The 17687-nt window shown below is 46.9% G+C and overlaps 1 protein-coding gene across 1 annotated transcript; it reads left to right on the top strand.

Moving 5' to 3' along the window:
- The first annotated feature begins 6424 nt into the window (after window positions 1-6424).
- On the top strand, window positions 6425-15581 carry ARFGAP2 (ARF GTPase activating protein 2). Its single transcript, XM_021533345.3, has 16 exons — window positions 6425-6527; window positions 6765-6883; window positions 7773-7845; window positions 8339-8470; window positions 8561-8641; window positions 9419-9521; window positions 10203-10259; window positions 11932-11984; window positions 12363-12499; window positions 13045-13176; window positions 13655-13783; window positions 13863-13991; window positions 14368-14494; window positions 14609-14699; window positions 14814-14932; window positions 15359-15581. Exons 1-16 carry the CDS (start codon window positions 6456-6458, stop codon window positions 15377-15379), a joined length of 1575 nt encoding a protein of 524 aa, XP_021389020.2. The 5' UTR covers window positions 6425-6455; the 3' UTR covers window positions 15380-15581.
- The last annotated feature ends 2106 nt before the right edge of the window (window positions 15582-17687 follow it).

Raw genomic sequence — 17687 nt, 5'->3', positions numbered from 1 at the left:
CTTCTTGCAGAGGTTTCTGGTTTGTCAAGTCTTTCAGCTTAAAGCAATTATAGCTGCAGCTTGAGACACCTCAACAGGCAGTGTAGTGGTGTTCAGCACTTCTTCTCCCTTAGTGTGGGGGTCCATAAGCTCTCCTCTTCAGTCTCAGCCCTCCCACTGGGTCCTAGTTACACATCCTGTGGTCCCTTCCTCCCTGCGTTTCCTTTCTGTCCAAGCAGCTGGAAGTCTTCTTCCAGGTCCTCCACTCTCCCACTTTGACTTCAATACCTCCTTCCTGAGTCTATTGTTCCTGCTTCCAGCAGGAGGCTGACACCCAAATAGTCACTGCCTCCAGATGTAACCACAGTTGCTCTTTCTCTCAGATTCTCTTCAGGGCTTCCTTACAGGTGCCAGACAGTTCCTAAGGAATGCTTAAAAATAATTCTATGGATTTTTGTTTCATCAGTGACTGTGCATCCCCTCTACATATTGCAGCCCCCTATGGAGCTGAAGCTACCTACTCCCCCTGCACCCAAATCCTTCAGTCCTAGTGGCCTGTTAGACAGTGGCAATTCAACTCTGAAAATCCTTTGTTTTCAAAAAAGCTTTCTCATTTTGCCTTGCTTATTACCTTGTCTTCTGGTCAGCTCTGCTGGTCTTTCTTTCATGGATCACTGTCTTCTGCTTAAGGCACACTCCCAATGCTTGTAGGGGTTGCAGGCAACTAGTCCCTGTACTAGAGGGATTCAGTTTATGTAGCAGACTCCTGAGTGGAGTGATCTGCAGGGAAGAGATTACACACCTACTGGAAAATTTGGAAGAGTCATGTTTGATGGGTGGACAGCTGTGCTGGTTCTGACCTCAGGCAAGTTAGTGCCTGTGCTGTCAACTGCCCTTGAAAGAGGGAAGCTCAGGGTCTACCAATTTCTCAATTTTTCACCTTGCTTCCATGTGGTGTGATGTGTGTCTTCCATCACTTGAGTGATTGCTCCTGGCCAAACAGCCTGCTTCCAGCAGGGACACCTGTAACATCTTCAGACCAGCACATCAAGATCTAAAACTAGTCCTCAGATCCTGGAAACCCCAGGCCACATCAGCTAGCATACCCCTACTTTGGGGTATATCTAAAGCTTCCCAGGTCCAAAGCACCTGCTAGGCCAGAGGTGACATTACCAGACATCTGCAAATCAACATTTAATTGTAATTTTGGAAATGGAGTAACAAAAGCCTAAAGAAAAGAAACACAAACATTCACTTAACAACTGCTCAGGAGCAGCACACTCCTGCCCTGGCTCTACACTTCTGTCACCCTTTCCATCAAACCACAGCAGTTTTGTCTGGCAACCCAGCAACACTGTCTGGCACAGATGAAAGGAACAGTCCTCTCTTCTCCCTTCCAAGACTTCTAGCCCTTGCCTTACTTATGCAGCACTTGCACAAGCCCAAGATGAGCTCAGCAATGCAATGACAATCGCTGTTTGAGCAGGGCTCGGGATATCAACTCAGCCCACAGTTGCCACTTCCCAGAGTGGGTGCAAGGCACAGCACATACAGCAGAACCAACCTTTTGGCTGCAACACAACTTCCAATCAGAGCAAGCCATCCATGACTGCACTCCTCAATATCTCTCAAGTTACCTATTTGTTGTGTTCCTTAAATTATGTGTTCCTTCAACATTTGCTGACATTTCTCCAAACTGCAACATTTGCAAGACTGCAGTATAAAATTGTATAAGTTGTAAACTTTATTCACTCTACACATACTGTAATAGCTTCTTATCTTAGATCTTGCTGGAAGCATTGCATGGAGCCAGTGAGTGACGTGACTGCCTGCCTTGGTGTTATACTTTCTCTTAGGGAGGCAGCTACTAATTACACCCAGTCCAGCACACTGGCAGCCTGGTCAGCCACAGCCCTCAGCCAGCTGCTTCCCTTGCATCAATCCAAGTGAATACATGGCAGGGCACTTTGCTGACGTGACAGAAACCTAACTTAACCCAAGGAAAAGTTTTCCATGTGATCCCTGAAACCACAGATAATTAGGAGCACCCTCCTACACATTGTCCCTTTCATCTGGGAAGGAGCATACCTCCTGAGAACCTGTCCCTTGTTGTAGTGAGATGGAGAATGCTTTCTACTTGATTTTCCTCTCCTCCATTTGTGGCTGTGTTTTGTCCTTCCACTACTGAAAATAGCCAGGCTGCCTGGAAATACTGAGCAGAGATTTCTCCCAGAGTTAGTGGCTATCCCCAAGAGAAATCATGTGGATTAGTTAGTGTCTGTGAACTGCTTAATAAGAGAGGAGGAAAAAAAAATTTAAAAATATTTGGGTTAGGAATTGCTTCTTTTGCCCAAGGCATCATTGTAGATTTCTGGTACCCCACCACCCAACATTGTGAACTATAGGAAACTGCATCTCCCTGTTACTTTCTGGGTAGTTTACTGAATTTGCCAGCCCCATTCCTAAAATTCCTCATTCAGCAAAAGTGTGAGGGGCCAATAGGTCTGAACAGGAGAGGAAGACTCAGCCACCTCATGTCTCTCCTGCATAGTCCTATCACCCTTGTTCTTTTCTGGGCAGTGAGAAAAGAGCAAGGTCCCTTTTTCCCTCTACCACCCTGCTTTTGGACAGACTTGCAGAGAAACACTTCTTACATTTGGCTCAGGCCTGAAAGTGCAGGGCATGTTTTATCCCCGTCACAGCACTTCCCTCCTGAATCTCTTCAGCTCTTTCACAGTAACCTCATGCTCTCAGATAACCAGACTTCTGCATTGAAAATGTGTCCCTGGTGGTATGGCAGACTCCCAAGATCATGGCTGGTCATCATCCTTTGCTTTCCTTTGCTCTCTTGGATAATGCTGGGAACTATCTATTGGCAGAGGTGGATAACAGAAGGTAATCTCTGATTAGAAGGCTACATCAGGGTCTGGTGTCACAGCAGTCAGGAGGAAAGATGTCAGTTGGGATGTAGATGGAAAGGGAAGCTGAGAGCCAAAGAGCAGGCTGTCAGCTTGGAGCTCAGAAATTCAGCACTAAAGCACATGAGATGCAAAAGAAACAGATGCAGGAAATAGCAAGAACAGTGCAGTGACAGCACTCATTCACAGGGAACAGTCAGCAGCAGGAGGTCTTTCCTGTACTGACAAAGGCAACAAAAAGAAACTGATTATTTCTCAGACTAGCAGCATGCTCTCCCTGCTGCTTTTATGCAAAACTGATGGACAGGATCAACAGCCTTGCCAGGATCTGGAGCAACCAGCATGGGTTTGAAGGCCTGCAAGAGACCTGCTGAGGAAGAGAAGCTGAAGCAACCCTGCTGTAGCAAGCATTCCAAGGACACAATGCAGTGAACAGAAACAGTGCTTACTCCATGGAGGAGAGGAGCTTGCACTCCCCATGTCTCCTAGCACAGACCAGCAGAGACAAAGTGTGGCACTGACCTACTGGCCTCTGAGGCTGCCTTGGCTCCTCCTGAGCATGTGCCATTTCTCTCTGTCATGATTTACCCCTGCATCACATTATTTAATCCAAGCATCACACAGCTCACTCCACCCACCCCACACCACGCACTGGGATGGGGAAAAGAATTGGAAAAAGATAAAATTGGTGGGTGGAGATAAGAACAGTTTAAGAAATGAAACAAAGTAAAATATAATAATAATAATAATAATAATAGGAAAAAAGGAATTAAATCCAAGAAAAACAAGTGATGCACAATACAATTGCTTACCGCCTGCTGACTGATGCCCATCCCATTCTCAAACACAAGAAACAAACATGCAGAGAAGGGAGCAGCACCACATAACTGATGCTGACAGGGCAGGAGCAAGCAACTCAGGTTGAGGCAGCTCCAGCCAACATAAACACAAACACTCCCAATGCACTCTCATCATCTGAACTTCCTCCTCTACACAAGATGCAGCTTACACAACCTGGCACCAGAGACTCCCTCTCCTGCCCTTCTGTAGATTCACCTGCCAGGGCCCTGAATGCACTAACAGACCTTCACTGTCCAGAGCAGCCTGACCTCATTGCTCTGCCCAAAGCCTTTGTCCATGGTGTTTGGGGAAGGTGTCTTTGCATTTAAGCTCAGCCCAGAGTTCCTAGGCCCTGTCTGAGCTATGTTAGAGGAGTAGTAGTTTCTGGCTGTGCTTTGTTGATCTTAACCTGTAGGCTGGTTTACCTTGCCTTATTACCACAGAGGCACCTGGCAGTCACTGGACCTGATCCTGGCCCAGTTTGACTGCAAGTTACTCATCACCATGAACTTGTCCAGCTATCTCAATCCTTGATGAAATCCAAGAATTGGATACCAGATGCTATGCCAGGCCTGCCGGGCTCTCTGTGGTCACGTACTGTGGGAATGGGCCATGCCCCATGAGGCTGCTGGCCTCAGGAACAGCCCCTCACAGCTCTCCCTGTCCTAGTGTGTGGCCAGCCCTTACTGCACCCTGACATCAGCTCTCCTAGTATGACTGCCAGGACAGCTGCACCATGAATGGCATCAGGGAACTCAACTGGTTTAAAAATAGCTGTGAGAAAAATGCTATCAGTTACTTTTACCTGCATTGCTTCCCCATGAAATTACATGTGTGTGTAATCCTAGAAATGGCATATAGGCACCATTAACGTAGTAGAATAAAAGCAACTGAAACCAGGGAATACTGAAGACAAGACTGACAAGGCTGCTGCCAAGAATGAGCTCTGTCAGGCTAGATCAGGCTTCACTACCCGGCTCAGAAACTCATCTCAGAGCAGTTTCAATCAAATGTGTCAGCCAGAAGCCTCTCATCTTACTGCATGTGCTTACCATATCAGGCCTCACTGTGATCATACAGTCGGAGTCTTGCTGATTCCCAGAACACAAAACCCTGCTAAATCTGCAGGGGTTTTTCTGCAGGGCTTTTTTTTTCCTCCTTAAAAACTCTGTTCCTCTTGATTGCATCTCTATGTCCCAATACTTCATGTATCTTCCCAAGACCATGGGTCCTAGGTTCCCATTGCAAGGAATTCTATTGCCTACCTTAATATCTGCGGTAATGAGTGAAAAAAGCCTTTAAATCTAAACTGAAAGTTGTCTTGTCCAGATATTAGTACATTTAAGTTTCTTTTAGTGACAAGATGGTGTTGCAGAGCAATCTCTTTTCAGAGGTAAGGAACTCCCAATGCATTCCATCTCTGTAGTACCATGGTGCTGATTAACTTTTGTTGTTGTTCTCATCCTTCTGAACCTCTCATTGCTCTGCAGTCACTTTTTTACTTTTTTTTTTTTTTTTTTTTTTTTACTAAAGAATGGACTATATGCCATTGACTTCTAATTCACAGCACAACCATATTTTTCTATTTTTCTTGCATTATAACTGAATTACTTTCTAGCCAATACTCTACTATTTCTAGACAGATAAAACAGCAGTAATAAGGGCCATTACATAATTTTTGCTCTGAAGTAATAACTTCCCTACCTTGATTACTGCCTCATGATGCCTTGATTATTGCATAGCCAAGTAATAGCATCTTCAGCCCTGGTTAAATCAGGGCTATGAAATGGAGAAGAGTCTGAAGGGGAAGCCATACTAGGTGTCTATGAAGTCACTTTGTCTTTCAGCCTTGAGGAAACTGAGGGAACCTCACATTATCTTCGATACCCTCACAAGGGGAAGCATAGGGGTAGGTACTGATCACTTCTCTTTAATGACCAGTGTCAGGCTTAGAGTTGCCAGCAGAGATTTAGGATTGATAATAGAAAAGAGTTCATCACCCAGAGGGTGTCTGGGCACTGGAACAGGCTGCCCACGGAAGTGATCACAGCACAAGTTTGACAGAGCTCAACAAGTGTTATGACTATGCTCTCAGGCACATGGTGTGACTCTTAGGCATATCCTGTGCAGGGCCAGGAGTTGGACTATATGATCTATGTCGGTGCCTTCCAACTCAGGCCATTCTGTGGTTCTGTGCATCATTTACAAATCACCGTTCGTCTGTGCCAGTGTAGCAGGCCCGGTGCCCTGAGTCTGGCTGCTGGAACAGGTGATGTCTGAAACGCTGCCGAGCTTTTTCCCGGTAGCAATGACCCACGGCAGGCAGTGGCCCATGACTATTCCAAAGCTCGCGTCTGTCGGTGCAGGCCCGCAGCGGCCCCAGAAGCGCAGCCTGGGCACAGCCCGGCGCTCCCCAGCCGCTGCGGGGCTGCGGCAAAGCGCTCCGAGCTCACGGGGGCTCGGGGCGTGCGATGCGCGCACAGCGCTGCCGGGACCCCGCCAGGCGTCCGGCCGGCAGCCGGCGCAGGCCGGGGTGACCCGCAGCGAGCGCTGCCGCTGTTTAATGCCGGCCCGGAGCGAAGAGGGCCCCGCTCTCTTCTCGCCCTTCACAAGCGCGGACGCGGCGGGGGCCGGCCCAGCACGACTCTCCCGCGGCCGCGGCGCCGATTGGGCCCGGCCGGCTGCCGTCCCCGCGGGGGTGTCTGGGAAGGAGAGATCATGGCGGTGGAGCCGAGCAAGACGGAGATCCAGACCCTCTTCAAGCGGCTTCGGGCAGCGCCGGCCAACAAGGTAGCGGGGAGCGGCCAGGGTCCCCCGGGCTGTCCGTGCCCGGCTGTTGCTCTGTGGCCGCGGCCTGCGCTCCGGCTGGGCCCCGGTGGGCTCCGGGCCGCGCTGCGGCGGCTGTTGGGGCGGCCGGGCCGGGGCCCCTGGGGAGCGGCTGGGCAGAGCGGCCGGGCCGCCGAGCTGTGGCAGGGGGTGGCGGAGCGGCAGAGCTTCAACCTGCCTGTCCCTCTGCCTTCGCTTTAGTCGTGCTTCGACTGCGGCGCCAAGAACCCGAGCTGGGCCAGTATCACCTACGGGGTCTTCCTGTGCATCGACTGCTCCGGCGTCCACAGGTCCCTGGGCGTGCACCTCAGCTTCATCAGGTGCGTGGGGAGCGCGGCCGCGGTGCCGCCGGCAGGCCCGCAGCAGCCATCCCGCCCGGGGTGGGAGCACGCAGGGACTGGGAGAGAAGCCTGATCGCGGAGCGATCACCTCGGCGTTTATGAGGCTTGTTCGCAGGAGGTTCTGGGTCACTCAGCACTTCCAAAGTACCTCGGATGGAACGTCGACGTGTTGCTTTCACTAACCTTGCAGAAACGCTATCTGGACTTGGCATTGTAGGAACAAAGATGAGAGTGTGGTCTGTGAATCTTGCCAGTAATGCAGCAGCGTGGTGTACGTAATTTTTCGTAACACTGAGCAAGGCAAAAAGAGGAATATTGTTCGATCTTTTTGGTATCAGCCTAATGGAGAAGATGGTGTTGGCTTTTCAGCCTACTTCTTGTTTTCAGTACTTGTAGAAATTAGCACTTTAAGTTAAGAGAACTGTGACCTTTACTTGTTAGGAGAGAAGTTGAGTAACTAGTATGAGACTCTGTGTCCCTTAGCTTTACTTGGATGTATTCTCAGTTGCTTTGTCACGTGTTTTGGCCCAACCTGTGGGACAGGCTGAATACGAGTCTCTCATGTTGTGGTGAGATCACATGTAGAACAAAAGTTCTTGGCTGTGCTTTCCTAACTCAAGCTCTGCCCTCTAAACAAGCAGTACAAGGGAGAGAGCCTCAAAATTTGGGTAAAAGGTGGTCTTTTTCCTCACTTTGAAAGTTGAAATTAATTTTTTAGAGGAGTAAAGAAATTCCCAAGATGTTCTTTCTACCTTTGCCTCCTACACTTTGGAATAGTAGTGGGATATCTCACTATTTTATGTCAGAGCTTGGTTTTGCATTTGGTTTGCTTGGTGTTTATTAATAGAAATAATTGGTTCTCACACAGGTCCACAGAGTTGGATTCTAACTGGAACTGGTTCCAGCTGAGGTGTATGCAAGTGGGCAGCAATGCCAACGCGGTGAGGAGCCTCTGTAGGCGTTTTGCTTGCTTTCCCTCTTGCTAATCCACATCCTCTGCTTCTTGTCCCTTTCCTTTGTGTGGCTTTCTTGGTACCAGTCTGATCTGAAATGTGTAATGAAGGGGGGAATTTGTCAGACTGTGACCTTTGCATGCCTTGTTTTCTGATGTGCAGATCTCTCATTTTTTACATCTCATTTAAATGAGAGGCAAAGCCTTCTTAAATGATAGAAGTTAATAACACTGATTAGTTTGAAAGCTCATGCTCAGCTTTGTGACTCGGAATCATCTCTCTGTAGAGAAGACGGATGATTTCCATAGGCCTCTGGAGTGAGACTTCTTGTAGAAAGCTTATCAGTGAATGGTTGGTTTATGCTGCGTTCTCAGTTTTTCATCCTCTGTCTCTGGGAAGTTTTCTTTTTCTGTTGAGTTTGTCTAGTGCTTGCTTGAGTATGATCTAGCAGTCAGGAGACTGAATATTCCTCTCTTTTCAGACTGCTTTCTTCCGCCAGCACGGCTGTACCACCACAGATGCCAATGCTAAATATAATAGTCGAGCTGCCCAGATGTACAGGGAGAAGATCCGGCAGCTGGCAAGTGCTGCCATGGCCAAGTATGGCACTGATGTAAGTCTGAGAGCTCTGCAGTGCTAGATGGGTAGTGCTGGATGCTGAGTCTTGTAGGATACCTTTTTTTTTTCCCTCTCCTCTCTTCAGTTGCTTATAGATGGACTGAATGGAGCCCCTGGGCACTCCCCTGAGAAGAGTGATGCTGATTTCTTCATGGAGCACACACAGGTGAGAAGAGCTGCCTAAACCAGGCAGCCATAATAGCTCTTCAATAGCCAGCTGTTCAGCCAGGAGCAGTCCCACTTAGCTTGAAGGACTCTAAATTGTACAATTAATCAGTAGTAATGTGGAAGAAGTCAGACTCGGTCATCTGCCTGGGACATAGTCAAGATCTCAACAGTCCCTGTAATATCCACATCCTTTGTTTTTGAGACCATCTTTAGCTTCCAGAACTCAAAGCTACCACCAATGCCCTGGAATATGCTTTGTGTGCTGTATTAATGCTTAGTTTCTTTGTACAGTTAAAGCAAGGACTAGCTATTACTTTTAACTTCTGCTTTAGAAGAAACTTTTCAGTGCATAAGACCCTGGTAAACTGGATTTGGGCAACTGCACCATGCCAGGCAGACTTTCTCAGGTAATGGCAAATAGAGAAGTGGAGATGTATTTTTTTCAGGAAAACTCACTTACACTTTCTCCCAGATTTAAACTAATTTCCTTTTACCTGGGAAGTCCTCACATTAACCAGCTTGTCAAATGATTCTGTCATTCCTCCTGGCCTTACATTCAACTTAGCTTCCTTTTTGGTTTTTTTTTTTCATTTTTGTCCCTGCTAAGGGAATGTGGACTTGTCCATATGTTATGTTCAAGGAAGGCATAGTCTGAAGTTTGGAATAAGTTTCCTTTGGCCTAAAATTGAATACAGGTCACAAAACCAGTAGTAAATGCAGGATTGTTTGGTTCATTCATCTTCTGGAAATAACTGGAATGAGTATCTCCTTGCAGTCTTCCAGTACCTGGGATGTAGCAGATGCCACCCAGAATCCTGCACAGTCTTCTCCAGAGATGGAAAAAGCAGCAAATTCATCAGAAGGCAGCGAAATTTCAAGTGAGTTCTTTACTGAATAATTTTTCCAAGAGCCTGCCTTCATTTCCAGGAGAATATAGTTCTGAACCAGTGTTGGAAGGGCTGAACTTATCCTTTGGTTCAGGCCTGAAGGAGTGGAAGTTCTTCACACTCTTATGATATTTAGTTAAATTAGTGGTAACTTCTAAAAACACTGCTCCATTTGGGCTCAATTGTTAGGATGTTTAGTTAAATTAGTGGAGACTTCTAAAAATGCTGCTCCATTTGTGGTCAGTTCTTCACTTCTTCTGAAATGTACACAAAACTGTTTTGGGGATTAGCTGCCCCAAACATTATTTGTCTAAATATTCTTCTCTATTCCTTGAATTTGGTGGGTCTGAAAATGACATAGGATAGAAAAATTTTTAGGTGAAGGACAAGGAAACCAAGAACCTGGGGGCATAGCTGTAATTTGAAACAGCTTTGTATATCTCCCTGCAGAATGTTTGCTTTCTTGTACTGTGTTAAGAAGACTGCAGAAGGAATAATTTGCTCTGTTGAGAAATAAAGCTGTCTTGCTTGGGAAATTGCATATTTCAAGCTGTAACTGGATTTATTTGTGGGGGCAGAGGAGCTAGGAGAGATGTAGTGGAACTGTGAACATACTGGAAAGAAAAGGTTTGAGAATCTGATGAATGTTCTCTTCTGGTTTTGTGCCCACAGATCCCACCCAAGGTCCATCTATTGACTTGTTGAGCACATCTCCTAAGGCTCCTCTAGGTAAGACTCTTCACTCTCAGATCAGTCTTGCTCTTATACCCACTGCTCAGTAGTAAGCTCAGTGAAGCTGGAAGCAATGAGCCAGTTTTCCAGAACATCTAAACAAGCTTATTTCCCTGTTGAGCCAGTACTTAGGATGTTCCTGAAGCCCAAAACCAAGTCACAGTTTTCTGGAGGTTTCCTCCTTGTTTTGGATAATTAAGTTTAAAGCCGTTGCTTTTCCAAATGCATGTTTTCCTGGTTTTGAGCTTTGGGTAAAACTTGGGACTTGCATATCTAGAATTTGGGTGATCAAAGCCACATGGCTGTTGTTTTTGGTTTGTTTCCCCACAGAACCTTTGGAGGCAAATGAATTTTTAGTTTTCAGAATGATAGGGATTTGTATCTGATTCTCCCCTGCCATTACGGTCCTGGCCGCACACAGAACATCTAGCTGGAGCTTCTTCCTTTATTGAGAGCGTGCTCCTAGCCCACAGTGGGTTCATTCTGGGTGGAAAGACTGTGTCCTCAAGTGTCTTTTCATTCCCCATGTTTTACATCTCTTCCTCAGACATGTCCATGTATCTGTCAACACAAGGGGCTGCTCCTGCTGGAGGTAATTGGCTAACAGGTGGCCTGCGCTGGCTGCTTGTGACAACTCTGCTTGCCCCTCCTGAGATTCTGCCTTCAATTCTAACTTTAGCTTCCTGTGCTTAGAGGGAGAGAACAAGACAAAGCTTATATTGTTGTATTGAGAGCTAAACCAGATATGTTGTATCTGTAGAGACTGTATTAACATTTCTGTTAAATGTTTCCTGAAATATAAAAATCTCCAAACATAAACCCAAACAACCTTGAATTAAGTGTTAGGAACAGCAAGCAGAAAACAGTTTCAGATAGTGTGAATGTTTTGAATCCCCTTTTTAAAAAAGACTTATCATAAGACTAGAAAAGATGAAAGAAAACGTGTCAAGAATAATTTATGGGCTAACAAAAGTCACATGGCTGTAGAAAGTCAGAAGATGCGCACACAAAATAAAAGCCCAACAAGGGCAATAAAAGATTTTGGACTTACCTATAGGAAGCTGGAAAATGTGTTGGGCAGTTCCTCTCTGCTTTTTCTTAGACTTTTCCCCAGACATCTGCTGCTTGGCTGGCCTTTGTCTGGTTTTATGAGTGTGGCATGCCCTCAAGAGTGACAAGTGCGAGGTGTCGGGGAACCTGTTGCTTTTACAGCTTGCTGCACTTCAGGTCCATTTTTTTTTTGTATGTTCATGTAAACACAACTTCAGAGTTCTTGCTGCTTTGTCCCTTAAGGCATTGATGAGGCTCTGATCTTCCCATGCATCTGAAGGTGCATTTTCTTGAATTTGTGTACGGGATAAACCTGGTCTTTCTCTAACTACCCTGATACCTGCTGCATAACACTCAGAGGAGTTACCATTCCTAATTCAATTATAGCTGCTCCAGAAATGGATGTGCTTCTTTAGGCCACAAGCCTGCAACTGTGGAGCTTCTACGTGCATCTTTCTTGCCTGGGTTAAATCACCCAGGCTTCTGATGTGAAGATGCATGGTGTGCCCTGGACGCTACTGCAGCTGGACTGTGGTGGATGATCTTGTGGGTTGCTGTCTAATTTTGGCCTCTTAAATTAATTCCCTTCTGCTTATTTGCTGCTTCCCTCCTTTTGCAGAACTTAAATCCTCCCTCATTGGAAAGAAGAAGCCGGGAGCTGCCAAGAAAGGGGTATGTCTGAGCTCTTTTATGGAGGGGAGGTAAAGCATGTCTTGCATTTCTGCTGTCCTTTCCCTGATTCTTGCTTTCTGCTTAACAAGGCTATAGAGATCTGCTTAGGGGAAAGGAGACCTTAAGCAGCCTGTATATTATTGCTAAAAAAAAATTATGTTCTGGATCATTACTGGTTGATCTCTAAGTGCTGGCCACTGATGCGTTAACTCTTGGATGTTCTTCCATACTGTGTTGCAAACTCTTGTAGGTCTGTAGGCTGTGACTACACAGGAAGACTGAAAGCCTCATTGGTGCAGCAAGAAGTAGATTCAGGTTTTCTTCTACAATAAACAATCTAGGATGAAGAATTCACAGGATTTTGTTCTTGTTTTTAAGCTGGGTGCAAAAAAAGGTCTTGGAGCCCAGAAAGTCAGCAGCCAGAGCTTCAGTGAGATTGAGCGGCAAGCCCAGGTGGCAGAACAGCTGAGGGAGCAACAGGCAGTGGAGTCCAGGAAACAAGCTGAGGAGTCCATGTAAGTGCCCTCTTTGGGATGAGGACCTTGCATACCTAAGGCAGAAGTAATGTGAGGTTAATGCTGTTCATCCTAGGACCACCAAATGTGACTTCAGAACATATTGCATGAGAGGAAGAGCAGTAGCTATATGCCAATATGGCCCTTGCAGCAGGGTACAAGTTATACTGCTGTATTTTATTCAAATTAGCATTCCTGGAAGAGCGTAGGGAGCTTCTGTGTATCGTGTGTTTCTGTTCACCTCTGGACAGGGCTGAAAAAGCGAAAGGCTTAAGTGGGTCGATCATTCTGAGTGCAGGGGTGGGGCGTAGATATACATTGTGATGCTTACAATAAGGAAATCATGGTTAGCCAAAGACTTGAATCCCAGTGGAGGAGATGGCAAAACAAGCAATAACTTCTGTGCAAGGATTTTTGGCAGAGCTGCTGTGAAAGTGGCTGTTTTGAAGGATGGTTGGGGTTACTTAATCACTTGTTCTTCTATAACACAGCAAGGGCAGCAAGGGAGGGTAATGAGCTGGTACCCACCATGGTTCTTTCCCTAGAGTCACGTCAATGCGACTGGCTTATCAGGAACTGCAGCTTGATCGGAAGAAGGAAGAGAAGAAACTCCAGAGCCTTGAAGGGAAGAAACGTGAACAAGCAGAGAGGCTGGGCATGGGATTGGTGTCCAGAAGGTACTTGGCTGTAGATGGCATAGTATAGACAAGTGTCTTATAAGTACCCTGCTCTGGAAAAGTTTCTTGAAGGCAGTAGTTAGCTCTTGTAATAGATAAGGAGATAAGTTAAAATGCTCATATGCTGTTCTCTGACTGAAAATGCTTCGGGCCCCAGAAGGAATAGGGACTTTGTTCAAAGGTTCTGGTTCTCATTTGAGCTTTTTGACAGATATGTGTGGCCTGTCAGTGTCTAGCACTAGAGTCCTGCTGCTTGACAGGTGTCCCCCTGCAAAATCCTTCCTTTAAGAAGGTAGCTCAAGATTTCTGAGGGAGCATAGATAAGTGGTGAAGGGGGCTGACATCCCCCAACTCTCCTTCATAACTTGTGTCACCTGTCCTGCCTGTGAAGGCCAGATTGAGTTTTGAGGCAGACTGGTTGTAGGGACTGGATGTCGTCAGACCCGTCAGCCCTGACTCTGCCTGTTTGTTGTGCTAGTTCTGTTTCACACTCGGTCATGTCTGAGATGCAAGTAATTGAGCAAGAGACACCGCTGGTAGCAAAATCTTCCCGCTCCCAATTGGACTTGTTTGAAGATGGTGGAAGCTTCACATCTGGACCCCCCAAGTAAGACTTAGCTTTCGTATAGTCTTTGTTTATTCCTGAATTTTATGTCTGGTGTAAATTACCTATTTTTGGTACCTAGGTACAAATACAGTCCCTTCTCATTCGAAGATGCATTTGGCTCACGATGGGAAACGGACTCTTCATGGGGTATGGACAAAGAGGAGGAACCAGAGGTGACCGTTTCCAGCATTCGGCCGGTTTCAGAGAGGTAAAGTGCTTTCCACTGCTAGTGTATCTTGTGCACTTGTGTAGGGGACAAGGAATAAGTGTAGGAGCTGTGGCACAGATGCTGGAGCCTCATGCTGCAGAAAATGACTTGCACAGGCACAGACAAGCCCAAGTAAAAGAGCCTCGAGTGAAAGGGCCTTAGACACTTCTTTGCCTGTCATGTCTGTAAGTTTATACAGCCTTTGTGGTCATTGAGTGCTGACTGTCCTCACATGGGGAGAGGAGAGCCCCTATGCAATTAACACTTACTTAAGAATAACTTGCTTTCCTTTGATTAGTTGAGGTCTGAGACAGAAGTCGTGATTCTTTACTGTGTTGGTGAGCTTAATCTGAGATGTCTCCTCTTGTTTCCTTAGACCCGCCAGTAGGCGGGAAATTGAGAACCGGCCATCCATGGTGGAATCCAATGAAGCTCGGCAGAAGTTTGCAGGGGCTAAAGCTATCTCTTCAGATATGTTTTTCGGGCGGGAGGCAGATGCTGAGGTAGATGCATTCTGCACTGCTTACACTGGTAAAGCTCTGGCTTTACCTCCTACTGTTTTCTCAGGTCCTTTGTTCCTTTCCTATATAACCTTTTTGTTTTGTTTTCTGCTGCAGTATGAAGCCAGATCCCGACTACAGCAGCTCTCAGGCAGCAGTGCCATCAGCTCTGCAGACCTGTTTGGAGAGGCTGACAATGTGCACTCAGGTTTGTTAGCACTCAGTGGGTTGAGGAAGGGGGCAGCTTTGGAAGACCTAGACTGGAGGGGATCGAAGTGTTTTGTGGAGCTGACTCTGGGCTAACTCCTCCTGGTTCTTGTAGGTGGTGTGTCTATTGGAAATGTCCTGCCTGCAGCTGACATTGCACAATTCAAGCAAGGAGTGAAATCAGTTGCTGGCAAGATGGCTGTCTTGGCCAATGGGGTGATGAACTCCCTTCAGGTGAGTTTAAATGATGGTAACTTGAGAAAGGGTGTTGTCACATTCAGGGACTTTTCACCATTACCTGGCTTCCATAGGAATTATCACTTATTTTCTCAAATTATGTGGAAAGTTCCAGGTAGATACCTGTTGTTTGTAGCTGTTGACTGTAGTACAATAGCTGAGCAATTGCAGTGGGCCAGTGAACTCTGCTTGGCCAGCCTTACCCTCCTGCTGCACAGGACACCTTGTCATGTCAGATCCACCTTCTACCACAAATTCCAGGCAGAATTTTGGAAGTCAAGGTCATTTTACCTTCTGCCTTTGTACAGCATCCTGTCTAGAGAACCTCACACTGCATTAAAATACCAAACCCCCCAAATGTCTTGTCTCTGGATTTTGCACAAAGGTGTTGTAGCAAGGTGTCTCTGTCTGTTTCCTTCTTAGGATCGTTATGGTTCATATTGATGACCCAGGGACTGCAAGGGGAAGCCAGCAAGAGGCACTGACGCCAACTTTGCCTGGAGTAAACTCCACAGGATTGTCTTATTTGTCTGGGTTGGGTGGGGAGGGGAGAAGGTAAGCAGAGAGAGTCAGGACATGGCTGTGCCCAGGATGTTTTCTGAATATCTCTGGATTCCACTCTATTAAAATTCAATGTGCCCTCATACCCACTGCTATCTACTAGCCAGTGGAGATAGGCCTTCTTACAGGGTCAACCTCATTGCTGTAAAAGATGACAGGAACTCCTGGGTTGTCCTCATCAGTGCTCCTCTCCTTCTTTGGCCCATACCTTAGCTCACCAAGTGACAGAGAAAAGGGGAATGCTATTTTTCTGAACATCATGTGACATGACTGTTTTTTGTTCTGATCACTGCTCCCAATCCATGGTGCTGTGGAGTCCTCTGTATTTGCAGGGTTTGCCTTTTACCATGATCTAGTCCTTTTTACTGTCTTCTAAACCAACATATATGAATGCAGGAGAAAAAAAAATCAAATCAAAGATTATTTTTTTAGCTTCTAACTACATCATCAGCAAAAAAAGCCCAGGTAAAGAAGTAAAGAAATTCACTGGATCCCTGGTTTATTTTGTTGCCCAGCTTTGGATCAGATCAAAGTACTGAGCTTCTAAGTCAACCATGAGGTGCAGCAGTGAGAACTTTTAGTCCTGTTCAGCTTTGTCTCTGGTTTGAACACGAGTGCTCTTCTCTTCCTTGGACTGTGGTGTTGATGACTAGGTAGTAAGAAGAAGGGTGGGAAAGGGCTAGTTACACAATGTTAGCAAAAGAGAGTTTGGGGCTGTTCTGGAGCCTTCTGCCTGGGACTGGGAAGATGCTTGCATGGGTTTCACCTCTCCTGCCCAGTTGAGGGGTTGCAGCAGCTACTCGGCTGCTCCGTGCTGATGTTTCACTTTGGTGGGGCATGAGGGGGGTAAGGGTCAATATCACAGTACCCACAGCAGGCTGGAGCGGCAGGGAGCAGTGGTGCGGCTGCCCTGCGGCTGCAGGGCTTGGTGGCGATCCCGGCATTCAGGGGTGGGGCCGGCACCTTCCCCGGCCGAGGGGTGGGGTTCCTGGGGCCCTGGAAGATGGCCGGGGCCCTCCACTGGTCCTGCCCACCAGATTCCACTCCCCCCGAGGAGCGGCCGGGGCAGCCCAGAAGACCGGAGAACCCAGAGGCAACAGAGCCCTGACACAGCGTGCTTTATTGCCAGGCTGTCACAGCCACTCACCAAGCTGGGAGAGAATGTACAGACAATAAATTATTTAACTTATAATAAATAAATAACCCTGATGGCACTCTCCTACAAGCTTTGGGTACCAGCTCCTGGTGGCCTGTGATGTAGCACTTTATGACCAAGAAGAGCAAGGAGGCTGCCAAAGAAGCATGAGAAATTGAAGTTCCCCCCAAAATAACTAGTCTGTGCAAGCTGGGGTGCAGGAACTGGGCTAGACAAAGCGTTCAGGTCTGCGGAGGTTTAAACTGCTGAGTGGGTTACCATTAATGCAATGTGACACTACGTATTTTTGTAGTTTTAAGGGCTACACTGCTGCTGCAACAATTCCAACATTTACAAAAAACCCCAACTTGATCTTATTTGATGACTGCTTCCTTTTCCCTTAGCTTCTGTCCACCCAGTACGTGCACTATATACTTGCAAGCCATACCACCTGTGGCCAAGGAATTTAACAACCTTATCCCTCTTTTCCAAATCCTCTGAAATTCACTTTTCCAAATGACCATAATATGCTGTTGGAGGGACAGGGAGACCTCACAGAAGGGCACTTAGTACAGCAGCGGAGCCAGACAGCACCATGCAGTACTTACTGCAGTCTAGCTTATTTGCTGTACTTGCTTCGGCAAGTCTTGGACACATGGAGGAGAAAGCACAAAGCAGAGACAAGTTGCATGGCAATATCTAAGCTTCCCTTTTCTAGGAACTTCAGGAATTTCCTTACCTTTGGTCATATACAGATGCAGCTTTACTGGGAATAATAATGGAACAGAAGTGCAGAGCTGCTGCCGGTGATTTAACCCCTCTGTTATCTGGGCCAAATCTGAGCAGAGCTACACAATGAATCACTGGCAAGTGGCCTGTACTAGTGCTCTCACTGCTTCAGCAGCTGCTGAACTGCAGAACTGGGAGGGAGCGCCCCGGTGGGAGCATACCCGGCTGGTTCCAAGTGGTGGCGGAGCTGGCGGCTGCTGGCTTGTCTTACCTGCCAGCAGAGGGAAGCATAATTCTGTAGCTGTAAATGGCTTCTGCAGAGGCGCT

The sequence above is a fragment of the Lonchura striata genome, chromosome 6, assembly GCF_046129695.1.
Source record: "Lonchura striata isolate bLonStr1 chromosome 6, bLonStr1.mat, whole genome shotgun sequence".
Lineage (NCBI taxonomy): Eukaryota > Metazoa > Chordata > Aves > Passeriformes > Estrildidae > Lonchura > Lonchura striata.
Note: the sequence above shows the minus strand (reverse complement) of the source record. Positions and strands in the feature narration are given on the sequence as shown.

Coding starts and splice junctions, on each gene's coding strand:
- ARFGAP2 (XM_021533345.3), top strand. CDS start 6,456: ATGGCGGTGGAGCCGAGCAAGACGGAGATCCAGACCCTCTTCAAGCGG. Junction 14,700..14,813: donor GGCTGACAATGTGCACTCAG/GTTTGTTAGCAC, acceptor TGGTTCTTGTAG/GTGGTGTGTCTATTGGAAAT. Junction 14,933..15,358: donor GGGTGATGAACTCCCTTCAG/GTGAGTTTAAAT, acceptor TTTCCTTCTTAG/GATCGTTATGGTTCATATTG.